Source organism: Phodopus roborovskii, unplaced genomic scaffold (genome assembly GCF_943737965.1).
Source record: "Phodopus roborovskii unplaced genomic scaffold, PHOROB, whole genome shotgun sequence".
NCBI lineage: Eukaryota > Metazoa > Chordata > Mammalia > Rodentia > Cricetidae > Phodopus > Phodopus roborovskii.
In genome coordinates, this window is record NW_026125052.1 from 17,914,137 (window position 1) to 17,940,444 (window position 26,308).

Consider the following 26,308-nt stretch of genomic DNA (forward strand, 5'->3'; position numbering starts at 1 on the left):
TTTACGTCTATTTATCTTCCTAACTTTCAAAAGAACCCTGCAAGCACTTAGCCAAGCAGACGGGCGAGCACAGGAACATTTTCCACGGCACTCACATTCCCTTTTATTTCCTGTTCCCTCTTCCACCTAGGCTCCCGCCCCACCCAGGACCAGACCACGCCCCGGCGCATGACGTCAGCACGCCCCGTGCGTCGCGGCGCGGCGCTTGCTGGGGGCCCGGCTTTCGCCCGCTGCTGCCGCCGCCGCCGCCGGCCGCGGCTGCTCTCCCAAGATGGCGGCTCCTCCGGGCGAGTATTTCAGCGTTGGGAGCCAGGTGTCGTGCCGGACGTGCCAGGAGCAGCGGCTGCAGGGCGAGGTGGTGGCCTTCGACTACCAGTCCAAAATGCTGGCTCTAAGTATCCTTCTTTGCGTGGACCCCAAGGCCGGGCCGGCGTGTAGGTGCGGTGGTGGGGGGCGGGGGACGGCGGCGGCAGCTAGGGCCCTCTCCCGGCCTAGGGGCGACCGGCTACCGCGTCGCCCCGGGCGCATGCGCACGGCCCTGAGCTCCCCTCCCCCTCCCGCGGGCCTTTCGGTCCACTTGGGGGACCCTTGTCTCCCACCCCTTGTGAGAGCTGGGCCTCAGCCGAGGGTTGGTGGGTGGAGCGGGGCTTGACACGCGGGTGGCTTTTCGGGAGGGGGAACGGTGTGTTAAGGGGACTCAGTGATCAAGAGAGGGGGTAGTGGTGGGGAGGGGGCTGCGGATTGGAGCCCGGATGGAGTGGGGATCGGTAAAATGCTGTGGGGAGGGGTGTGTAGGGTCCGGGGCTGCTAGGAGGGCTAGGGTATGGACTTCAGGAGTGGGCTGTCTGCTGATGAGATTTGATTCAAGAAAGGGTAGTGGGATGGTGACCAAATGGCCCTTGCCATTTTGGGGGTGGGAAGCGCAGGACAGATTTCTGTATGCTGAACTGGTGGCTGATTTTGCTAGAGTCGTGTATGCTTGGTGTCATTGTGTGTGTGGGGTGTGTGTGCTGATTTTGAGGTTCTCAGTCATTTGAAAATTGCTGTTTAAGGGGTGTTGGAATTGGAAGCCTGGTCCAGAGAGGACTTGCCACGTTTTTCAGGGTTTTATGTATGACAGTGTTCAGTGCAGTACACGAAGTCTTCAGTTTCCCATAGTAATGCCCTCCTTTTTAAAGGACCAGTGTGAAGCTGCATAGAAGAGGTGGAAATGGTTTCTGAATTACTCCAGCAAACTCGCTGTTGGAAAACAAAACACTTCCTAGTTGGAATAAAATGTAGCACCACTTCCCCCTTTATTTGAGCTACAGGTGGGCTTACTTAATTACCCCTTATTTATTTATCTTTAGGAGAAGGTAGCCTCTGTCTTTAAAATGAAGCTTCTTGTATTTTTTTTTTTTTTTTTTTTTTTTTTTTTTTTTTTGCTTTGTTTTGTTTTCCTAGACAGGGTTTCTCTGTGTAGTGTTGGAGCCTGTCCTGGATCAGGCTGGCCTTGAACTCAGAGATCCTACTGCCTCTGCCTCCCAAGTTCTAGAATTAAAGGCGTGTGCCACTACTGCTGCCTTTTAATTAGTTTAATCATGAGTTGTCAATTTCTAGGTCAGAAAGATTTCTTCATAAACTAAAACAGTCCTTTTATCTTTTTTTTTTTTTTCTTCAAGACAGTGTTTCTCTGTATTGCTTTGGAGCCTGTCCTGGAACTAGCTCTGTAGACCAGGCTGTCCTCGAACTTACATAGATTCTCCTGCTTCTGCCTCCCAAGTGCTGGGACTAAAGGCGTGTGCAACCAACTCCCGGCTCCAGTTCCTTTCTTTATCTTGTGTTATTTTAAAAACAAGAGATCATAGTTGGCCTAAAACCTTTAGTGGCATAGTTGGAAGACTCTTAGAAGGAAGACTTGGTCTACTTTTATCTGGCACACAGAAGGGTCTTAGTAAGTGGTTGGAAAATGAATGAATGGATGGATGGATGAAATAGGTTGTCATTTGGGTGGTTTCCTTCTCATTGGTGTAGTTTTTGCCTTTGAAAAACGGGAAAATTACAAGAACATGAAATCTGAACGATAAGAAAACACCTTGTAGATACAGGGAAACATGTGAGTGTAACCCCTAACCTGAAATCACTGACTCCTCTCTGGCTCCTGAGTTCAAGACAAACTGTAGTGTACATGGCTATAAAGCTGCATTTCTCCCCATTAAACCAATGGAGAGAAAATGACAGAAACAATTTTGAGGCTTTCAGTTTCTGCCTGTTTGTGGTATGGCTTTGGAAAGCTTGGGATCTTTTGGTTATACCTTTGGGCAGAAGCAAGGTAATGGAAATTTTTTTTTTTTAAAAAAAGAGAGGACTTAATGGGGCTTGTATTTTGTATAAGCACGTGTTTTTTTTTTTTTTTTCTTTTAATAGTCTTTGTGAGATGTACCTTTGTCCTATTTTCCTTAACTTTGTTTTCTCACCAGAATGTCCCTCTTCCAGTGGAAAGCCCAACCACGCAGACATCTTGCTTATAAACTTACAGTATGTTTCTGAAGTGGAAATAATTAATGATCGAACAGAAACCCCTCCTCCACTAGCGTCACTTAATGTTAGTAAGGTAAGGATTCAAGGGCAGTTCTAGCTGTCTAAAACATCAACTTTTGGTGATATGTACATTGCTTATATAATTTCTCTTGGGGGTGAGGCCAGGATTGCTTTCTCTTTCCCATTTGAGACAGCATTGTATCCCATGCTAACTTTGAACTTAATACATAGCCAAGGATGACTTTGAACTTCAGATTTTCCTCACTATGTCTTCCTAAGTGCTGGGATTATAATAGGCATGTGCTACCACAAATCATTTCTGTGATGATGGGGATCAAACACACGTCCTCCTGCGTGCTAGGCGAGCACTCCACCAGCTGAGCTCCTTCCCCAGCCTTCCTTTGGTTTAAATGAGACAGGGTTTCATATAGCCTAGGCTGGCCTTGAACTTGTTCTGTATACTTTGTAATAATGACTTTCTTTGAATTCAGATCTTCCTGACTACCCCACCCCTCCAGATAGGGTTTCTCTGTGGCTTTGGAGACTGTCCTGGAACTAGCTCTGTAGACCAGGCTGGCCTTGAACTCACAGAGATCCACCTGCCTCTGCCTCCTGAGTGCTGGGACTAAAGGCATGCACCACCAATGCCCAGCTTTGACTACACCTCTTAAGTGTTAAAATTATGAGTGAGCACCACTATACCTGGCTTGGTATCTTTTCTAAAGTATATTTGTATAATTTGTTCCCTTTATTTCTGAATATCTTTGTTGCACTTAAGCAATAACTTTGGATCTCTGTGAGTTTGAGAGGCCAGCCTGGTTGGTCTACCGAGTGAGTTCCAAGACAGGCTCCAAACAGAAAGACAAACGGTCTCAAAACAAAAAACCCAAAACAACAACAAAGATAAAGAAAAAGAAATAACTTGGGTGGTGCATGCTGCAATCTCAGCACTTGGGAGGTACATAGGAAGGAGGTTCAGAAGTTGAAGGTCATCCTCAGCTACTGAATGCATTTGAGTCCAGCATAGAATATATGAGACCTGTCACAAAGGGAAAAAAAATATGCATGTCTTGAAAGTTGAGCATGGTTTTAGTCTCTGCATGCAGGCTGCAGAGGCAAGAGGATTGCTGCAAATTCAAGGCCAGTCTGGTTTACATAGGAAATTCTAGTTTGGAACAGTATACAAATAGTAATTTATTTAGTGTTATTTTATTGATGGTTGGTTTGGAACTTGCCCATATAGACCATGCTAGGCCTATGCTATACCCATGGAGATCCACCTGCCTCTCTCAAGTGTTTGGATTAAAGACCTATGCCGTCATGCCCAGCATATTCTCTGTGTATGTCTATATGTATGCTGTATATGTTCCAAGTGCCTGAAGAGGCCAGAAGAGGGTGTTGGATCCATGGAGCTGGAGTGACAAACTGTGAGCCATCTGATAGGGATGCTGGGATCCTCTAGAAGAGCATCAAATGCTTGTAACCACTAAAGCATCTCACCCAGCCCCTTCCTAGACTAATATTAATACTCAAGTAGAGTTAAGAGCTTGTGTTTACCCTTCATAAAAAGTACTTGTGTGACTAGAAGTTGCCATGGGATTTCTTCCTGTTTCACTTTAGTTTTATTTTTTGAGACAGGGTCTAATTGAACCTGGAACTCACTGATTCAGGCCAGACTTGCTGGCCAGAGAACTCAAGAGTTCTGTTTGTCTTTCTTCCCCAAAGCAGATAGCCTAAAGCCAGCCTTTTACTTGGGTCCTAGGAATTGAAATCATGACCTCCAGTTTGTGTGGCAAACACTTCAGCTGATCCATCTCCCAACCTTGTTTCCCGATAACCATTCCCCCCCCTTTTTTTCTTTATTCTGGGGGGGGGATCCAAGACAGGGTTTCTCTATGTAATATAACTTTGGCTGTCTCAGAACTGTCTTTGTAGACAGGCTAGCCTCTACTCAGAGATCTGCCTGCCTCTACCTCCTGAGTGCTGGGATTAAAGGTATACTCCCGCCGCTTAGCTCTCACCCCTTTTTAAAACCCAGAGACCATGTGTTAATTTTTGGTGGTGGGCTTTATAAGGGGTGTTGCCCTCTGACCTGGAGTTATGTGATGTGGATAGTACATCATGGGTAAAGATTTAGGGGTGTTTCATACTTAAAGAGATTCATGACTTAAAATTTGAAAGCCAGCCTGGTGGTGGCGGCGGCGGCGGCGGCGCATGTCTTTAATCCCAGCACGTGGGAGGCAGAGGCTATCTGATGGTATATTGTTTGTTATCTAATAAAACTTGCCAGAAGATCAGAGAAGCAAATCTAGTCATATCCATAGAGGTACACACCTTTAATCTGAGGACTCAGGAGACAGGCAGACAGATCTCTGTGAGTTGAAGGCCACCCAGGGCTCCCATGAGAGTGAAGCATTCTAAAAGAGAAACAGCTCATGCCTTTAATTCCAGCACTAGAGAAGTATGTAAAACAGGAGCAGGGTCTCAGAGCTGGACAGTTAGTCTCTAGCCACATTGAGGACAGGATTGTCCTAGCTTTGGTAGAAGAGCAAGCTCTCTGGTGACTTGGTTGTTTTGCTTATCTGATCTTCAGTTTGAATCCTAAAATCTGCCTCTGGGTTTATATTATTTATGTTATAGATCTTTGTGAGTTTGAGGCCAGCCTGAGTTAGTTACAGGACAGGCTCCAGAGCTACAGAGAAAGCTTGTCTTGGACACCCCCCCCCCCCAAAAAAAAATGAAAGCCATAACCCAGATGTGGTAGCTCACATCTTTAGTCCCAGCATTTGGGAGGCAGAGGTAGGTGATTCTCAGAGTTCAAGGCCAATCTGGTCTTCAGAGCAAGTTCCAGGACACCAGGGCTACACATAGAAACCTGGTTTTGAAAAAACCAAACCAAGAAATAAAAACAAAACAAAAAACCCCACAAACAAAAACAAACAAACAAAAAAAAAAAACAAAAAAACTTTGAAAGCCATTGCATTGGGCTTTTTGGGTCTTACATTTCAGATGTTTAGGATAGCATAATCTTGCATGTTGATTTATGGGAACCCTAAGTCACATCTTTTGACTCTTCAAAATGATGAGTAGTGATATCCACTCACCCCACCTTGTCCCTCCTCTACTTGGAATGTTCTTCCAGAATAGCTGGAGACTTAACTATCAGAACTCAATAAAACTTAGGAGTTTTTGATCAGTTGCTGAAAGGGGTCTGTTTCCACTGTTTCTTTTTGGGATTGCTTGTCCTTCCCACCTAATAGCTTATACTACAACTGGGACATTTTTTGAGAGTAAAGGGGTGCTTTTATTTTACAATTGGAAAACAGGTACAGAGTTATGTGCCCTGGGTAAATGTACCCCAATATTACCATGTATAGTCTTTTTGTTGTTGGTTTTTGAGACAGGGTTTCTCTGTGGTTTTGGAGGCTGTCCTGGAACTAGCTCTTACAGGCCAGGCTGGTCTCGGAACTCACAGAGATCCGCCTGTCTCTGCCTCCTGAGTGCCAGAACTAAAGGTGTGCCCTACCCCCCCCCCCCCCGCCACCCCCTACCATCCCCCACTCCTCCCCCACCCCCATAAATATATAGTCTTTTTGTAATTATGTTACTTATTTACTTGTCAATGTGTGTCTTGTCAAACTTGTAAGAGTGCATTTCATACCTGTTAGATTCACTGTTTTGTTTAAAATGCAGTACTGGTGATTTTTTTAAGTACAGGACCTTAGCAAGCGCTCTACCATTGGGTTCACCATTGAATGTATTGTACAGAGTAGATGCTTAATGGACAACTTGTTGGGTGTGAGTTAGGGCTTCAGTTTAGTAGCATCTGCCTGGGGTTGGCTTGGTGTGGCAGTTTTTCCCTGTAGAGGAGTCTTGTAATAATGTATATTCTCTTGCCTCTCTAGGGAATGGGGTGTTTGCTACAGTTCAACAAAGCAAGGAAACAAACAGCTGTAGCAGAAGAGGGGAGTGAATATAGTTATATGAGATCTGGAATTCCCTTGTCAAATTCCAGGGAAATGCCACTTTTTTTTTAAGTCATTGCTAAGGACAGGTTTGGAATGGTTATAAGTTTCATCTCAAGGGTAGTTACATTCTGGCTATCCCAGCTTTTGAAGCTTGTAGAAGTTTAAAACCTGGCTTAGATGCCTCCTACTAGAATATTGGAGCTCTTTGGGTGGCCTTCTGTCATAGGTCATAACATTTTAAAAGATTTGAATGAAGTGATTTATTCCCAGGGTGTTGGAAGTGTAGCTGTTTCCTTCTGTATTTATAAAAGTCTCTCCCCTGGACTTTAGTGAATAATATTGACTATCAGAAAGAGGATAGTTTTTCTCAAGAAATACTAAAAGGTAAAAGATTTCTGTCATTGTGACCAGCTACCACCCCAGAAGGTGGGAGTGTGTGGTGCTGTTATGTGGAACTACTGAGAAACAAGACTTTGAGCATGCTGAGCACGCTAACGACACATGCACGTTTGCCCCCCCACACACACACCATTACACAGTAGAATTTCTTTGGTATTTAACCAAGTCACAGCAGCTCTTGCTTAGTTAGATTAGTTTGTGGATCAGCTTTGCTTTTAGTGTTTGGCTTTCTGTTATTCGGTGTTGTTGGTTTTTTATTTTTTAATTTATTTTGATCTTTTGAGATGGGATTTCCCGGATCCCAGGTTGTCTTCAAACTCTAGCTCAGGATGGTAGGCTTTGCTGTTGGTCTTAATTATTTACCAGTGTTGTTATAAACTGGTTGTTTACCCATTTTTCTTTTTCTTTCTTTCTGTTTTTTCAAGACAGGGTTTCTCTGTAGCTTTGGAGGCTGTCATGGAACTCCCTCTGTAGTCCAGGCTGGCCTTGAACTCAGGGATCTACCTACCTTTGCCTCCCAAGTGCTGGGATTAAAAGGCTTGTGCCACTATTGCTTGGCTTGTTTATAAAAAAACAGCTAGAGCTGGTCGGTGGTGGTGCACATGCCTTTAGTCCCAGCACTTGGGAGGCAGAGGCAGGCGGATCTCTGTGAGTTCAAGGCCAGCCTGGTCTACAGAGCTAGTTCCAGGACAGCCTCTAGAAACAGAGAAACAGAAACACTGTCTTGAAAAACCAGAAATTAAAAAAAAAAAAAAAACAAAAAAACAAAAAAACACTAGCTTGGGGATCAGTGGGACTGCTTTTCTTAGCTGTACAGCTTTCTTGCCTGTTCTGGAAAAATGTGCTGGGAAGAGAAGTCAGGAACTGAAATTAGGTTGAGGGGTTTGGTTGTCTCTGGACTCATTTCATTCTTCATTTGCAGAGATGTCTATGAATAGATGGTCTGTTGGATGGACCTTTCAGGATGCTTTGCTGTTCCTCCTTGAAGACTGACTCAAGGCTGCCTGCTGGGCTGTTGCTGAAAACAGTCTGAGTGGCTGTTAATGTTGCTTGAGTGACATGAAAAGTTCTTGGACTGAGTGGTAGAATGCTTGCTTAGCATGCACAAGTCACTGCTATTTTTTGTTTATTTTTGAGACACGGTCTCATTATATTGTCTGGCTGGCCTGGAGCTGGCTATACAGACCAAACCTTGAATTCATAGAGCTCCTCCTACCTTGTCTTCCCAAGCTGGACATGTGCTATCACACTCAGCAATGCACTGATTTTGATCCCAACTATCACCCTTTTCCCAAATTTCTTTCATTTCTAAGAACATGGGTTGGAGTTTACTTATGTTAGAGCATATGGAAGGGGACTGATATTCTCTGAGAAGCCTAGAAGAAAACTGATGCAGTACAGGGAGTCAGGAATTTATCGCCTGGGAAGCAAGAGTGCTTTTGCACTTAATGACTTCAGTGGGAGATGCTCTGTTATGCTGGCTTATCTTGCTGATGTAGTAAGTGCACTCTACCTAAGTCAGCCTGTTGATGCAAACCAGATAGCTCCTTGTACAAACCCAGCAGGAAATGGAAGAGATGAAGTTTTAAAGGAAATAATAATAGCTCAACTAGAGAAGGTATAAACTAATGACTTCTGGAAATGAGCCAATTTGCTTTCGATTAGCAGGTCACTAGACTAAGAAGTCTAGCCTTAGCAGTAGGACAGAAGAGGAAGCTTTGAAGTGACAGTGGGAATGTATGTAGAGTGTAGAACTCTTGAATGTCCTTGGGAGTTGGGGGGTTGGATGGAGTTTGAACTTAGGGCTCAGAGAATGCTGGGCAAGTGCTGAACTTCTGAGTGACTTCCCTTTGAATGTAATTTTATCTTCTCTGTGGTAACGTTTTTTTGAGACAGGGTTTCTCTGTGTGCTGGTTGGCCTCAAACTCCGAAATCTGCTTGTCTCTGCCTCCCCTGGGACTAAAGGTATGTGCTACCACCAACTAGCCTTTTTTTTTTTTTTTTTTTTTTTTTTTTTTTGAAACAGGGTTTCTCTATGTAACAAACAGCCTTTGCTGTCTGATGGTAGTGATAAAACTAAGAATATGGAAAAAAAGATTTCTTTTTAAAAAGAAACTTTACTTTTAAGTATGTTATCACAATGAAGGAAAAATTAACTTAATCTTTATTTGAATTTTTATCAGCTTGACACCTAAGATTCAACATAAGCTTATAATTTTCTGGGATTTGATGGTTAAACTCCCCAAATTTGAGTAAATTCCTGGGTAGTTGCTAGTTACTAGGTAGTGACCTATTTATGAACCTAGTCCATTAGTGGTTCCCTTTATTATATCTTTCTTTTAATAACATAGTTTATTTATATTTTATATGCGCGGGTATTTTGCCTGTATGTGTGAGGTGTCAGAAGCCCTGGAACTGGAGTTAGACAGGTGTGAGGTGCTTTGAGAATTGAACCCAGATCCTCTGGAAGAGCAGCCAGTGCTCTTAAACCTCTGAGCCATATCTCCAGCCCCCACCCTTTTACTATATCTTGACACTAATGTGTTAAGGTATGGTGAATAACAGGTAAAGTCAGAGGTAGTATATTTGGTCACCCTCTGTTTAGTTATGAGTGCATTTTTGAAAAAGATTTATATATTATATATACAACACTATGTCTGAATGTATTCCTGCAGGTCAGAAGAGAACACCAGATTTCATTACAGGTGGTTATGAGCCACCATATGGTTGCTGGGATTGAACTCAGGACCTCTGGAAGAGCAGTTAGTGCTCTTAACCTCAGACCCATCTCTCCAGCTCATGAGTGCATATTTTTATTGCAGTGTTTGAGATCAAATCTAGGGATCTTACACATACGACGCAAGCATGCACACATCTATCTCTTTGGTATGTGCGTTTGGTACATGTGGGAAGGTATATAAGTTTTCAGGCTCCTAGAGGCCATAATCTTTTAGAGTATTATTCAGGGTTGCAGTCCTAGGTGTGAGTCTACCAGTAGATGGGTACTTGGTTCTGGGAAGACACTGTTTGTCATGGGTATGTCTTGAGATGCAGTAGGAAGTGGAGAGGAAAAGTTCTGCATTGCTGAATGGCAAGGGGCATGTTAAGTGTCAAACAGGTAGTGAGTGCCTAATATTGGTAGTTCATGCTTTTAATCCCAGCACTCAGGAGTCAAAGGCAGGTGGATCTCTGTGAGTTCGAGGCCAGTCTGGTCTGCAGAGTGAGTTCCAGGACAGTGAGGACTGTTACACCGAGAAATCCTGTCTCAGAAAGCAAAAAAAAAAAAAAAAAACCAAAAAACTGTTTTAGCTGGACTGTGGTGGCCATTTGGGATTTCGGGATTAAAGCAGGAGGACAGCCGGACCTGTTACACAGAGAAACCCTGGCTTGAAAGACAAAACAAAGAACTGCTGGTTCTTTGAAGGTTAGTTTTGTGTCATTAAAACTTTGGGGTCAGCCTGACAGAAGGGTGGTGGAGGAGCCATTGTTCTAGACTAGAGCTTGTGACTCAGCTCTGCTTGCAGTGCATGTCAAGCCAGCTAACTTCATGGTCCTCTTTAGGCCATTCATTATCAAGGGGCCTTCTCAGCATCATAGGGAGGGATGAAGAGCCAGGAAAAGATAAATTATGAGCCAGTTTTATTGACAGAGTTGGGTCATAAAGTATTATTGTAGTCACATTTTTGACTCAGAGGTGATAGTTCAAAGTATGGATTTTATGGTGGGTCCAGTGCGGTATTGCTTCCCAGTGTGAAGAAGATATTCTAATTGACTTAGTTTTCTGGCAAAGAACAAGTGAGGCAGTTCATTCTAGCAGTGGAATTCCTAGGCTCGTTTAGGGAAATGCCAGAAATTGCCCTTGAGTTGGAAAGTGAAAGGGTCTACACACTAACAAAAGTATGGAGTGGTAGAATGTGGAATGCTTGAACTGCATTCTTCTATTTAGGTGGGGACACAGTCTCTTATAAAGCTCAAGTATCCTCTAGCTGCTGTCCTGCTATCTCAGCCTCCTAGGTGCCGGGATTGACTGTGTACCCTGGAAGAACTACTAAGGAATTGAGTGACCACATAACTGTTGGGACTTTATGATTGGTTCTGTCTTGTTCTCCTTCCTTTCCAGGTACTGGGAAATGTCAAGACGATTAAGACGTTTCCCTTAACCCTGAGGAATCTCAACATTTGTTGGGAGTATTGAGGGATGGCAGCATTTTTGAGAGGTGTTCTGGAAATTGAATCCAGGCTTTTGTACATGCTGAGTGCACTGTTCTCTTAGGTACATTAACTTGGTAGATCCATGGTAACAGCATAGGAAAGAGGCAGCAGTCCTTAGGTTTTGTGGACCATCCTGTATTAAACACTAGTCCAGTGTTCCCTCTGTAGACTTTGTAGTCAGGTGACTATGCCCCAGGAAAATTATCTCAAGTGGCTGGATTTGGCTCCTAGTTGTGGTTCATCGACCCTTGGCATAGTGAGCTTCTTAGTAGAAGCTTCTCATATGTGACCTTAGCAAACAAATGGCAAGTTCAGCCAGCCTGTCTCTTTTCTGTTCCTGAGCTAAACTAGAGGGTTAGAGAAGAGACTGTTAAAAGCAGCATCTGTTTCCTTTGGGAGAGAGCACAAATCACTGGGTTTCAACTCATAAATGTCCTGCTTCAGCCTCTAAGGTCCAGGCTGGTTTGGATATGTGAACTTAGCCACTGTAGTCACCCTTTTATGCTTTTATAATCTATTGTATACTTCAAATATACAATAACAAGAGGGGGGGCTGGGCAGTGGTGGCACATGCCTTTAATCCCAGTACTTGGGAGGCAGAGTCAGGTGTATTTCTCTGAGTTTGAGACCAGCCTGGTGTCAGAGTGAATTCTAGGACAGGCTCCAAAGCTGCAGAGAAACCCTGTCTCTGGAAAAAAAAGGGGTGGGGGGCAATGAGCTCATTGGGTAAAGGAAGGATGGATTGGACTATATGATTTTTTTGAAACGACCTACAACACATCTTCTCTGTGCCCATAATGCTAAAGTAATATCTACTACCTGTCGGGTGCTTTGGAGCTCACCTGGCACTGTTCTGACTTCCTCATGGAGTCTTTACTGGCCTCATTGTGAAATGGCTGCATTGGGGCTGCTGTTTTCTGAAATTGTTGAGGTCAGGTTCAGCTTGCATTCCAGTTGATTTAACGAAGACATTTGGTACAGTCATGGGTTTGGAACTCTTGATGAAGCCTGGTGGGTTCATCATTTGATACAAAACTGAAGGCAATTTTATTGTTCCTCCCCAGGATCCATTAGTTACCAGTATTTCAGCTAAGAGGATTATAGACGTCTTGTTTGTTTGTTTGTTTTGAACAGGGTTTCTCTGTATAACAGCCCTGGCTGTCCTGGAACTTGCTTTGTAGACCAGGCCAGGCTAGCTTTGAAGTCAAGAGATCCACCTCCTGAGTGCTGGGGAGTAAGGACATGTTTCAATCACTGCCAGGGCTTCTCTGTGTGTATTAATTAGTGACTGTTCTTGAACTCACTTTGTAAACCAGGTTGGCAGGTGGATCTCTGTGAGTTCAAGACCAGCCTATAGAGCAAGTTCCAGCACAGGTTCCAAAGCTCATAGAGAAACCCTGTCTTGACAATCAAATGAATGATTGAATGAAAGAAGGTGTGTACCACTCCTGCCCAGCTAGAATATTTTACTTTTATTAATTAATATTGTGTGCATGACGTTTTTGAATGTGATTGTAGGTATAGGGATCAAAGTACAACTTTTGGGATATTTCCCTCTATCATGGATTCCAGGGATCAAGCTCAAGCCATCAGGCTTTCATAGCAAGCACTTTTACTCTCTCAGCATCTTGCTGGTACCCAGATCTAGATGTCTTAGGTATTTTAATTTATAACCATTTTCAACAGTGATTTAGACTTTAAAAAAAAAAAAAACTTTGCATTTTAAGAATTTATTTTCAGGGTTTGTGTGTGTGTGTGTGTGTGTGTGTGTGTGTGTGTGTGTGTAGGTGGAAGGGGTCAGTTTTCTGCTCCCACCATGTTGATTGTAGGGATTGAAACTCTAGCCAGTCTTGGATTTCACTTTTGTTTTGTTTTTGAGACAGGATCTTACTCTAGTCAAGCTGGCGTGGAATGCATAGTGCTCCTGCTTTTTTAAAGTACGTTTGTGTTTACTTATTTGTATACATGTATTTAGAGTACTCACATGCCACACAGTGCTTATGTGGAAATCAGAGGACAACTTAGGAGAGTTTGCTCTCTTGCACACAATCATTCAGCATGGTGACAAGTGCTTCTACACACTGAGCCATCTGTCTCACTAGCCCTAGTGTTAACTCTTACTGGAGAAACTGGCAGATACAGTATAGTGGTGAAGAACGCTTGCTCTAGAGCTGGGAATTTTTGTCATTAGTAGAGCATTTTTACCAGAGTACATGAATTCTTCGTTCCATATCCAGCACTGGAAAAAATAGAATGTTCTAGAACCAGCCTGCCTAGCTTGAAATCTTGACCCCACCACTTAGGACTTGTAATTTAGGGCAATTTTCTTTTCAGCTTTGCTTTAGTTTCTTCATCTATCTGATAGCGGTTTTAGTCCCTATTTCATAGGATTATTTGGGTATTAAGTGTCTTGGTGCATAGCCTGGCATACATTCTCATTAGAAGTTAGAGCTTAGAATTTTAGTACCCTGCCAGACATTTTTGGCTCCACCATTGCTGTTTGGTTCAGCATTATGTATTCTAAGACACAACTTCACTTGAACTGTATTTTTTAAGTTTCTAGCTGTCCTGGGTTGTAAGGAGATCTTTTCCCCCTCCTTCACTCCCCCCCTCCCACCGCCCCCTCTGTCGATTGCTTATATATGTTTTAAATAGATTGGTTCTTGCCAAGTTGTTTAGCCTGACGTTGGACTCCTAGGCTCAAATGATACCACTTCAGCCTTCCTCCCAAGAAGCTGAGGGTCCACAGGTGCATGACACTGCACCTGGCCCAGAATAGTAGTTACTGGAACTTTGAGCCAGGAAAGGAAATAGGTGTGGAAGTACTGATATTTAGAAGGTTTTTTTTTTTTTTTTTTTTTTTTTGACAGCTTACTTGTTGCTAGCTAAGAATGAGGTTTTTTCCAATGGGTTTAGTATATGGCAAGTCTGTACTCCCACCACTCAGAAGCAGTGTGGGAGGCTTGAATGTTCCAGGCCAGCCTGAGTTACATGAAACCCTGAAAAGGCTTCTGAGGGGCTGGAGAGATGGCTCAGTGGTCAACACTGTCTGTTCTAGAGGACCGAGGTTCATTTCCCAGTACCTTCATGCCAGCTCACAGTTGTCTGTAACTCCAGTCTCAGAGGATCTGACACCCTCCCCTGGACACTAGGCATTCTCCTTGGACACACATGCAGGCAAAACACCCATACACATAAAAAGCAGTTAAATTTAGCCAGGTGATAGTGGTGCATGCCTTTAATCCCAGCACTTCAGAGGCAGGGGATTGGATCTCTGAGTTCTAGGCCAATCTGGTCTATAGAACAAGTTCCAGGACATCTAAGGCTGCACAGAGAAACCCTGTCTTGAAAATCCAGCCCCCCCCCCCAAAAAAAAGTTAAATTTAACTTAAAGGGGCGGGCGTCCTTAGAGCATGGTTAGATCTGAAAAAGCCAAGAGTAAGGTTTCTTAGGATGTAAGTTGTTTTTAGCTACTCTGGTCTATTCCTTGTCCCCACAAGGTTTGTAGGCAGTACCAGCCGTTTCAGACAGCAACTGTATTGCTTTCTAACCCTCTGCAAGGGCAGCTGCTTACAGAGGGAAGGCAAGCTGACAGTGGCTCTGTGAACTCAGTAGTTCACACCAGCAGCTTCCTGCACTCTCTCTCACCTGTCAGCTGTCCCAGCCTGTAAATGTTTGCAGTAGGGATTCCTCTGGAGTCCCACAGCACCTGTGCTTTCTTGGGTATATGGAAATGAGATGGCTCAACTGGCAACAAGATGAAGTACATAGTTCTTGGGCTTTCTTCTGAGTCTCCTTTCCTCTACATATCACTAAGTATACAGAAGGCTGTGTGTTCTGGTGTTCATTAGTTACTTGGCTAGGAACTATTTAATATAAATACTTAAATTTTATGTGTTTTGTATGTGTGTGGGTGCACATGTGCATGCATGTGAAAGTCAGGACAATTTGCAGAAGCTGGTTCTTCCTCCTTGTGGGCTCTGGGAATGGAACTCAGGGCACTGGGGTTAGCAGCAAGCACTTTTACCCACAGAACCATCTTGCCAGCCCAGAGCCACTTAATACTGATTTGCTTTGTTTGGTATCCCCTTCATGTGGTTTCTTTCCTTTGCCCACATCAAGATGCTATTTATAAAGTAGCCTTAGAAGGAAGCTCTGGTTTGTAGAAGTTACTTTGTTTTCAGTGGGAATAATACACAGTGGGGGGGGGCAAGTTGTTAGGTGCATCACTCCAGCTAAGCCTTGTACTATTAGTGACATGTACTTGTGGGTTTATGCTTTGGATTTGCCGGAACCTGGGTACTTTTTATTTTTTGAGGTACTGACTGGTAGCAAAGCCAGCAGCTAGCATTGATAATATGCTAGGGTAGGTGATAGTCAATGAATTTTTTTAGATGTACTATAAACCTTATCAAGCCTGAGAGGCACTTGGCACCTTTGCCTCTGGGGATAGCTATTCGTTCTCTCTGGTCTTCAGTTGAGCATATCATCAGTTTAAACAGCATAGACATAGGTAGACTTATTTGTAAACAGTACAGGCGAGAGTGTGATGGTCATTTGCTTTACAGAAGACTGATGATGTGTGAGTTAATTCCTGATAAAGAGCAAGATAAGGTGCTGTCTTTCTCTGGCTCAGTTTTGAGGAGAGGAGATAATGTTGATTGTTTAGTAGGAACAATTTCTCTTTTCTTAAATGTCTTATTTTTATGTGCATTGGTGTTTTGCTAGCATGTGGATCAGTGTGAGGGCACAAGATTCCCTGGAATTATAATTGTGAATTGCCATGTGGGTTCTGGGAATTGAACATGGGTCTTCTGGAAGAGCAGCCAGTGCTCTTAACCACTGAGCCATCTCTCCAGCTGGGAAACAGTCGCTTTATGCCGGATTGGTGGGAGGTTTTTTTGTTTTTTTTTTTCAAGACAGGGTTTCTTTTTATAATAGCCCTGGCTGTCTTGGAACTTCTATAAACCAGGCTGGCCTTGAACTTAGAGATATGCCTGCCTCTGTCTCCCCCTACCTCCCAAATTCTGGGATTAAAGGCATTTGTCACCATGCCTGGCTTGGTTGGGTCTTTTTGAGAGAGGATCTCACAGATATACCCCAGGCTGCCCTGGAACTTGCTGTATAGCTGAGAATGACCTTGAGCTTCTGGTCCTCCTGCCATTACAGGCCTTTGACACCACTCCCTGGTTTGTGCAGTTCTTGGGATCAAACCCAGTGCTTCATATTTGCTGTACCAGCTAAGCGGCAGCCTCATCTTTGTTGGGTTATCTGTGAGAGAAACATCCCATTGTACACCTTTCTGGTGAAGGCAAATTCTTCAAAGTCTCTTTCAGATTGCCATGAAAACAACATGTAAACCGATGGCTGGCCATGCCTAAAGCTTAACTGCAGGTACTGTAGGGGAGTAGTTGAGTCCATTGTTCAGGAGGTGAAGCATAGCTCAGTGAAGGAGCTCTTGCCTGGCACCAGCAGCTCCCAGAGGTGCCACTGCTCTCTGGCTTACCCTTCTTTCCTTAGAGACTTCATTTTCCGAGACATTGTTTAGGAAGCAAGACCGAAGGAAACCCCTCGTTGTTGGCTACCAGGGTTTTCTTGGTTTCTGAAAAAGTGTTGCTTGTTGCTTAATATGCGCACCAGCAGTTCTCTTTCCATAGAAACTGTGTTTCCAAGTGCCCAGACTTTCTCACGGAAGCTGGGATTGCCTTGCCCAGAGTACATTGATTCCTCTGTGAAGTTGTTGCCTGACGGGGCCAGAATAACAGGCAGGCCTGCAAGCTCTGCTGTTTTATTTGTGTCTGTCTGAAGACCAGGTGAGCTCTGGCTTCAAGTCACAGCATGTGTGGGCTAGCCTCTGTCTGTGTTCACCCACCCGTGCCAGAAGGATTCTTAACATTTTAGTAGACACCACATTTCACTACAATTCTTCCTTTGATCAGTTTGTTTTGATCCACTAGGGGGCAGTGAAGGAGCAGGCATGAGGTAGAATTCAGCCCATTCCTTTTACTGTAGAGCAGAGTGGGTCAGGGCTGCCTTCAGCTCAGGTGAAGGTAGATTAGGTTTACATTAGGCTTGGCTGTTAGGTGAGCATGTGGTGCTGGACAGGCTGAGTCTTGGTTGCCAAAAGCTGTGCCTTAACCTTTTGTTTTAATTCATCTTTATGTGTGTTGGTGTTTTTGTCTGCATGTGTGTCCTTGTGAGGGTGTCAGATCCCCTGGAACTGGAGTTACAGACAGTTGTGAGTTGCCATGTGCGTGCTGGGAATTGAACTTGGGTCCTCTGGAAGAGTGGCCAATGCTCTTAACTGCTGAGCCATCTTTCTCCCTGTGCTTCAACTCTTGGTCTGGAAAGCGCACATTTGCTTGTACACCTCAGGCTTTAGCACAGTAGTGAGTGAATGTATACTTTCTTTAATGTACGCATTGATGTTTATCTCCAACCGCCATTTCCCACTCCCGTCATACTGTATGATACCTTGTTCCTTTTCACTCAAGTTGTCTCCTGTTTACAGGTCTGTGGTCTGTTTTCATGCTCTCTTCAAGCTGAATCTCTTAGATAGCACAGTACATGTCTGGCACATAGGAGACTCTTCAGAAAAAAATAGAAAAGAGGGTGTTACCAAGAATTGCAAACAGTAACTATTTAGATTCTGTATTTGGGGTTGTTGTTTCACTGGATTTCTAATCAGACTCCAGAGTAATCTTCTGACCTGTTTCCTTAGCGCCCCCCCCCCCCCAAATAGGGTTTCTCTGTGTGACAGCCCTAGCTGTTCTGAAACTAGCTCTGTAAACTAGGCTGGCCTCAAACTTAGAGATCTGCCCGCCTCTGTTATCCGAGCACTGGAATTAAAGGCACACACTACCACCACCACCACCGGTCTCTGCTGCCTTAGTTTAAAGGCCCTGAATTGGAAAGAACGAAGGTAAATGCTTTTTTTTTCTGAGTCTTTTTCCTCTCCCTCACTCTAGCTTGCCAGCAAAGCACGGACAGAGAAGGAGGAGAAGTTGAGCCAGGCCTATGCAATCAGCGCTGGCGTCTCCCTGGAGGGCCAGCAGCTCTTCCAGACCATTCACAAGACGTGAGTTGCGGGAGCTTAGGGGTCCCTTTTCCTAGAGCTGATACTGGCTGGCTGTTTGTTTGATGAAAGGCTTCTGGGTGGTTGTCTTCCTGAAGGTGTACCAGGGAAGCTGGGGTAGCATATTGACAGCATACTGGCATCTGAAGATGTGACACTTGTGAGTTGCCTTTGCACAGGGTAATATATGATAACTGAGTCATTTCTGTTTCTAGTTTGTAAAAATTTGTTTGGGGCTAGGTTGTCTTGTAAGGGTCCCTAGTAACAGTAAACTGTAATTTAGAGCTCCTCATTAGCTTTTTGTTTGTTGTATTACTTACTGGCCCTCCTTCTCAAAGCTTGTGATTGTGCCTTGGGTCAAACATAGGGAGTTAGGAAGAACAGAAGGCTACCCTCGTACCTCCTCGTAAAACACGTACTGTCACCGCAGCAGCCAGACTCTCTACTAGCTTCCCTATCTGCTGAACACCTGGAACATTTGACACCCAGCGCACCCCCTGCTGCCTTCTGTTACCCTGTTTAGCCACCAGGGTCTGGTGCACAGATGGCAGCAGGCAGTAGAGCTGCTGGGGCCGGGTGTATCTGAGCATTCCCAGGTATGTGAAGGAACGAACTCTTGGTAGGATCAGCTGCCCTGGAATTCCCCATGTGTGTTTCCTGGTCTGACAGGTGTCTGGCTGTCTGGCAATTTAGTGGAGAAAGTTGGAATGTAGCACATGGTTGAGGGTAGGGGCTGGGTGGAGGCAGAGTACATGACACTATATTTCTAGAAGTGGTATTTCTCCCTAAGCCAAGTCTGCCCCTTGTAATCATGTGTTGGCAGGAGTTCTGTAGCTGTTCATGATCTGACCCTGGATAGAAAGCAGTTGCCAAGCCTCTGCCCCAGGTCACTAAGTCAGGTCTAGTGGCCTAGGCTTGCTTGTTCATTTATAATTTGACTTGAACTTCTGATGCTGCCACCAAATGTTTTATGGTTCTCTAGGCCCCAGTAGACTAAAAGCTCTTGGGCTCCCTAGGATTCTGTGCATTAGTGGCATTGCTTTCCTGTCTAGCAACATGGTGGGGAGGGGGGGGACTCTTATTTCTGGCTGAGTAGTGAGCTGGGGGCTTGAGGTCAGCCTACTGGAAGTAGGTGGGGTTTTTTGTTTTTGTTTTTTAAGACAGGTTTGGGTTTGTTTGTTTTGAAGTTCTGGCTGGCCTGGAACAGGCTGGCCTCAAACTCAGAGATCCACCTGCCTCTACCTTCTGAGTGCTGGGATTAAAGGTGTAAGCCACCGTGCCTGGTTCTACAGTTAGTTCTTTTCTAGATGGAGGTATGGAATATCTCCAGGATGTTAACATTCACCTATATTCTTCTTCCAGCATTAAAGACTGTAAATGGCAAGAAAAAAACATCGTAGTCATGGAAGAAGTTGTTATTACACCCCCATATCAAGTGGAAAATTGTAAAGGCAAAGAGGGGAGTGCACTGAGCCATGTACGAAAAATAGTAAGTAAAGGCACTGCAAAACTTTGTTTTGCAAGGATTCCTTGGCACCCTGTGTCTTTCATCACAATACTACAGAATTAGACCATTCAATGGGACAGGCTCTGAGCTATTCCTCTCAGCTCCAGGCCAGGGTTTTGTTTCGTTTTGGTTTTTTGAGACAAGTTTTCTCTGTGTTGCCCTGGCTGTCCTGGGATTCATCTCTAGACCAGTCTGGCCTTGAACACAAAGATCTGCCTGCCTCTGCTTCCCCAGTGCTGGAATTTAAGGCATACGTCACCACTGACTGACACTAGGAGGGTTTTTAACTGTAAGTTTGCAGGGCACACACATACACATGCCTGGTGCCCATGGAGGTCAGAAGAAGGCATTGGATCATATGGAACTGTGGCTGACTGTGAGTTGCCACCTGGATGCTGGGACCCAGGTCCTATTCAAGAACAAGTGTTCTTAATCATGAACCATCTTTCAGGCCCACACTGATGTGGATTTAAAAAATAACAGGACAGCTATTCTGTATTTATATCAGAAGAAGGGCCTGGATAGATGGCTCAGCAGTTAAGACACTTGCTTTTCTAGAAGACCTCAGTTCTCAGGATTTATATAAGGCAGCTCATAACTGTTTGTATTGTAAACTCCAGTGGATCTAAGACCTGTGGCATCAGCACTCCACAAAATGTGCACATCCCTACATGCACACAAGCCACCTACAAAAACAAAATTTGAAAAATAATACATTGTTAGAATTTTATTTAGGCTCCTGGCAGCCTACCTTGAAGGTATGGAGGCCAGTAGACAGCAGCAAGGCCAAAGCTGACTGCATAGTCCATGGACCACACAGCCATGCCTGCGCTTGTGAACCTGGCTTAGACTGTACAGGAGACCTTGCCCTATCTCCATTTCTGACTTTGCTGCTTGGTCTCTTGCAGGTTGAAAAACATTTTAGAGATGTGGAAAGCCAAAAGATACTGCAGCGTTCACAAGCCCAACAACCACAGAAGGAGGCTGCCCTGTCATCCTGAGTCCACAAATATGGAGGACTCTTCCAGCATCCAGCCACAGAGATGGTGGTGGTGGCTTGAGCGGAGGCAGGCCGGGGGAGGGAAGGGATCCTATATTTCCTGCTGACTCTAAAGAGTCAGTGTTTCAAACAACCTAGACTTGAACAAACACCCAACAAAAAGAACAAGAGGATAATTTAAAAGTTGAATCATTACTTGACTAACAGACTGCGGCCCACCATGTCCTTTTCACAGCCCCTTCTGGAACAGTCATCTTGTTAGTTTTATTTTTGCAAATTCATTTCCACTCTGCCCTTCACCTGTGACTTTCTTTTCCTAGTCTGTTTCTGCCATTCTGTTTTTATAAAGTGGATATACTTGCCTTCTGAATGATTGAAAGAAACTTTTACATCTTTTCTTCCAAAATAAAAGTAACAAGCTGACTGTGATTCTGAAGTTGAGACCAGAGCAGAAGACAGAGGTCTCACTTTAAATTTTTCATTTTTTTTTTTTTTCTGACTTTTTTTTTCTTTTCTTTTTTTTTTTTTTTTTTTTTTTTTTTTGCACAGGGCATGGCTTGAATTAGTTTTATTTTTCTTAACTTTAAATATATATATGGAAATATATATTAAAATGTTCTCTAAGTATTTTCTGCTTCTTGCAGGTCTCTTTTTACTAGATCATGGCCACTCTTCCCACCCCATCTCTCTGAAAACAAAAGTATGCTGTCCTTTCTTCCACCCAGAGCCTGACGATTAACTTGACTTAGTTCACAGCGAGGACCTCCTGCAGCCCTGCAGGGCCAGTGTGCAGATGGGATTTGGCCTTGAGGGTCCCACGGCTTTCTGGTCTTTAACTGTATGTACCTGTCACATTTGGTCCCAACCTCAGGACTCCCTCTGCCTTTGTCTTCATGGTACTAGATGAACTCTCACCATTTTCCACTTGGGAGTCAGCCGCCCCTCCCCCTGTGCCTCTGCAGGAAGAACTGGCTTGCAAGGCACATCCATCTCAGCTCTTCTTCCTCCGGGCTGAGTTCCTCTTCTAAGAAACCTGGACTCCATCTACCCTGACCTTTCTTAAGTCTATGTCCAGAGCCTCTAGCCCGGGAAAAGCTTGAATAACCTCTAGTTTCTCTTCCACCACCCTCCTGCTCTTCTGCCCCTCCCTACCCCCTGAAATCTTACAAGCTAATGACAGTTTGTATGTGCTCGGCCAATGGGCAGCAAACCTGGAAAGAATCTCTGGACTTTAGCCCACCAGTTTGCCCGGTTTGACTAACCTGCTGAGAGCCGAAACTGGTACTTGCTGCCCCTGCACCTCCAGGGTAGTCTTATGGGGCAGAGTGCCACCACCTGAATATCGGGCACTGAGTGGGACGTAGGTGATGCTCATGTGACTGGCTAGAGCTTTGGGGGTAGGGTGGGGCTAAATTTTTTTTTTTTTTTGGCCATGATCTCTTTTCCCTTTTTTTTTAATTAAATAAATGGATCAAAATTAAATAATTCAAGCCCTGCCTTCAAAATGGGGGAAAAAACTTTTTTTTTAGTATTGTTTAGCAAAAACAATAAAACCCAAATTTTTTTAACCATCACTCATGTCTCAGGTTTGTGTGTACTAAAGTGTTCCCTATTGAAGGGTCTAAAATGTAAAGGATGGTGTGCCTGCTGAGTTGAGCTCTCTTTAGATTCTCTGCTTTTCTCTTCACCCATTCTTCTTACCCCTGATAACTCCTGCAGAAGTGCACTGTGCTATAAGGAGGGGTCCAACAGGTAAGGATTCTTGGTGCCCAAGCCTGGTGACCCACGTTGGAATCCTGGGACCCACATAAAAGAGCAGGAGACCTAACTCCACAGAGTTGTCTTCTGGCTTCCACCTCCATTCTGTGGCATACACACTCATGAGCATGCACAAGTTTAAGAAGGGATTAGACCCAGAGTTCTTAGTTGTGTGTCTGTGTGTGTGTAGTAGTACTCATAGAGCATTCATTCATTATAAGTAGCTTGATAGAGCAACTGAAAAGAGAATCCATTTATCACTTGCTAAATTCAACAACAAACAACCCTTGGTTTAATTCACCAAGAATTGTAGACCATAGAAAAGAGACCTTGTCAGATTCATGCAGTTGGGTTCAAGTATCTACTCTTTTGTTCCTTTTTAATTAAGGGACATATTACCTGCCCAGGACCATTTCTCCAGCTCTGAACATGGAAAATACTCATCTAGAATTGTCTTAAAGGATTAGTAGGGTATTTAAGTGATTAGTAGGGTATTTAAGTGATGCTTAGATGATGCTCCTGATGTCAATAGTCCTAGAATGTTTAAATTGAGAGATGAAATTGAATTCAATGCTTACTAGGTCTAATTCTTTAACTTCCATTCAGAATTAGGTATGGTAATGTACCCCTAGTCTAGCATTTGACAGGCTGAGACAAGATCATGAGTTCAGGGCCGTCCTGGGATGTGTGGTGAAATGGTATTGCAAAAACAGTGAAAAAGAAGAGTATTACCTACCCTGTGTGGGTCCTAGGGACCAAACCCAAGTCTTCTGTGAAAGAACCAAGCAACTGTTAACCCACCCCTCCAGCCCTGGAAAGGGTAGATGATCCTTGCCCTCAGTCTTTCTTCTCTTGAAGTCCCTGTGAAAAGAATTTGATTGTTAGCTCTCAGTCTTTCTTCTCTTGAAGTCCCTGTGAAAAGAATTTGATTGTTAGCTAAAAAGTAGCCCCCCCCCAAAAAAAAAAAAAACCAATTCCATCTAGGCCAGTAACTTGTCCACAGTGCCCCAGCTGCCTGTGTTGGCAGAACTGGAGAAGTCCCCAATCCTTGGTTAGTTTCATGGGCCCATAAGGTACTGTGAAGTTCTAAGCTGATACCGTGTATACTGTTTGCTAGATTTGAGATGGAGTACAGAAAAGAGAGGAGTAGTTGCCCTGTAGGTTGAAAAGACAATGAACAGCTGGGCGTTGTGGCATTCATCTTTAAGCCCAGCACTCTGGAGGTGACAGTGAACTATCCAAGAATACTGTGCAGAGGGCTGTACCTTTGAAGTGTGTAGTCTCCTTGGCTTTGGGGTCCCACATGGACCTTGACATCAGTCGCTGGTTATCTCCCATTACTCACATGTTGGTGGTGTTGCTGCTTAGTGGCTAATGTTTGGGAATTTTCTCCAGCATTGACTATTACTATTACTGCGGTTTAATAAGGGTCAGGATAAACAAATAGGCCGAATAGGTGTTTATTCAGAGAGAACCTAGACAGATGAACACCAGCAAGTTCCGCTGGATGCTCTCCTCTCTGCATCCCACCAGCAAGAGAGCATTCCTCGGGCTCCTCAGACCTAGTTCCACAGGTCACTTGGCTCCACCCCCAATGGGCGTGGTCAGTGCCACAGAAGCAGACAAATGAATCTCTCACTGCAGACTATTACTTAAATGGCACTACCCTAGGAACCAGTTGTTGTTCTTTTGCTGCAGCTAATGCCTAAGAAACACAAACACGAGACTCAGTGCCCACGTGGAGTTTATTGAGAGAGGGGAGAGAAAGAGGGGGTAGCTAGTGGCCAACCAAAAGGAGAGAGAGAGAGTCCTCTGGCTGCCAGGTAAAGCCAGGTAAAGCTGACGTAGGGATGACACAGCCATGAGCGTCCCGCCCATCGTGGGGGTGGGGGTCAACTGGCTGCTAGTTCCTAACACCAGTGATGCTTTAAATTTTAAGGTTTGTTTTTGAGTGTGTGTGTCTGTCTGCCCAATGAAGCCTGAAGGTGGTAGCAGATTCCCAGGAGCTGGAGGGGAGTTATAGGTGTTTGTGGGCCACTCTGGGTGTTGAGAACCAACCTGGATCCTTTGAAAGAGGAGAGAACAAGTTCTCTTAACCACTCAGTCATCTTTCTATCCCTTGTTGACACTTAAAATGTGTTTTCATTTTGTGTATGTTTGTGTTGTCAAATGTGGGGTTAGGAGACAGCCAGGAAGAATTGGTTCTCTTTCCATAATGTGGATCTTAGGGGCTAGAACTCAAGGTCATTGGGTTTGGGAATGGTTACCTTTATGTACTGAGCCATATTGCTGGGTGTGAGTGTGAACCTGCCATTGTGCAGGTGTGGAGGTCAGGGAATGAGTTGTGTCCCAAGGATCAAATTCAGGTTGTTAGGTTTGGTGGTAAGGGCCTTTACATGCTGAGCCATCTGACCTAACACTGTTGAAAGCTAAGAATGTATGTTTCAAAATCTGTTCTTGGACCTGGCAAAATGGCTTAGCAGATAAGACATTTGTTGCATGCACATCTGGCATTCTGACTTTGAGCCCTGGAACCCATGTAAAGATGGAAAGGGAAGCACTTCCTGAAGTTGTCCTCTGACTCACATGTGTTAGGCATGCATGCTCATGCACACAACACCTTAAAAAAATGTTTTCCTGGGGTCTGGAGAGATAGCTCAGCGGTTAAGAGCACTGGCTGCTCTTCTAGAGAACATGGGTTCTGTTCCCAGTACCCACATGACAACTCCCAAATGTCCAATTCCAGGGCATTTTCACACTGTCACACTGACATACATGCACATAAAATAAAAATAAATCTTAAAAAAAATTGAAAAAAAAATGTTTTCCCTACCACATACTGGCATTTCATTTGCACATAGTCTATTGTCTTCCTTGGTACACAACTTCTTGGTAAGGAAGAAATGGGGTAGTAGATACTGGGGTGTCTCACTCCTGTAATCTCAGCACTAGAAGCAGGCGGATGTCTGAGTTTGAAACCAGCCTGGTCTACAGAGTGAATTCCAGGACAGCCTGAACTATAAAGAGAAACCATGTCTTCAAAACCAAAACAAAAAATAGGAGAGAAAGAATGGAAGCTGAAACCAATCCAGAGTGCTGTCTGGACGTTGGAATTTCATGTAATGAAGTACCTAACAGGAGAAGGAGGGATACAGGAGACTGCTGAGTGTGCTGTGAACTAAACTCACTCTTAGCAAAAGTCTTACCTTACAAGGAAAGTGTTCTTTCACCTGTCTCAAAAATAACAAAACTGGTATCCTTTGCCATACAGATCTGTTCTTCTGCAGTCAAAGTCACCTTCCTGCTCTGGCATTCCTGAAGATGCAGCCTATTTCACTGTTGAACTTGCCCTTCTTCCCTAGCTACAGAGCCTGTTACGGAGTCGTCAATGATGTGCTCTGTTATTTGTTGGCATCTTACAGTTGATGTTTATGAAATGTTTGGAGATAGTTTATCTTGTGATGCTATGCTTAAGAGGCAGCTGTGAAATCCATCCTTGGGAGTTGGAATGGAAAGTAATCCATATATACATAAACATATATTCCATGTGTGTGTGAATGTATATTTCACACACACAAAACAGGATCTCTTCATGTAGCCTGGCTAGTCTCAGCCTCACTGATATTCTCCACTTCAACCCTGCCTCTCTAGTGCTGGAATTGCAGGAGTGTGCTATCACATCCAGCTCTAGTTTGTTTTTTTAAGCTTGTATCTTATATAGTAGCCTTGGCTCACCTAGCTAGCCAAAACTCAGGGTAACCCTGCTGCTCCAGTCTCCCTAGTAGTGGGATTGCAGCTGTGAATCACTGTGTCTACCATTTTCCTTTTTTTTTTTTTTTTTTTTTTTTTTTTTTTTGAGGCAAGGTTTC

The 26,308-nt window shown here is 44.1% G+C and overlaps 1 protein-coding gene across 1 annotated transcript; it reads left to right on the forward strand.

The window, feature by feature from the left end:
• The first annotated feature begins 188 nt into the window (after window positions 1-188).
• On the forward strand, window positions 189-22,253 carry Lsm12 (LSM12 homolog). Its single transcript, XM_051178398.1, has 5 exons — window positions 189-395; window positions 2,460-2,593; window positions 18,068-18,177; window positions 19,537-19,663; window positions 20,590-22,253. The coding sequence occupies exons 1-5, from the start codon at window positions 272-274 to the stop codon at window positions 20,680-20,682; spliced, it is 588 nt and encodes a 195-aa protein (XP_051034355.1). The 5' UTR covers window positions 189-271; the 3' UTR covers window positions 20,683-22,253.
• The last annotated feature ends 4,055 nt before the right edge of the window (window positions 22,254-26,308 follow it).

Bases quoted from the DNA above. Each gene is read 5' to 3' on its own strand.
- Lsm12 (XM_051178398.1), top strand. From the start codon at position 272: ATGGCGGCTCCTCCGGGCGAGTATTTCAGCGTTGGGAGCCAGGTGTCG. The intron at 396-2,459 runs GTATCCTTCTTT...TTTTCTCACCAG, and splicing joins GTCCAAAATGCTGGCTCTAA to AATGTCCCTCTTCCAGTGGA. The intron at 2,594-18,067 runs GTAAGGATTCAA...CCCTCACTCTAG, and splicing joins CGTCACTTAATGTTAGTAAG to CTTGCCAGCAAAGCACGGAC.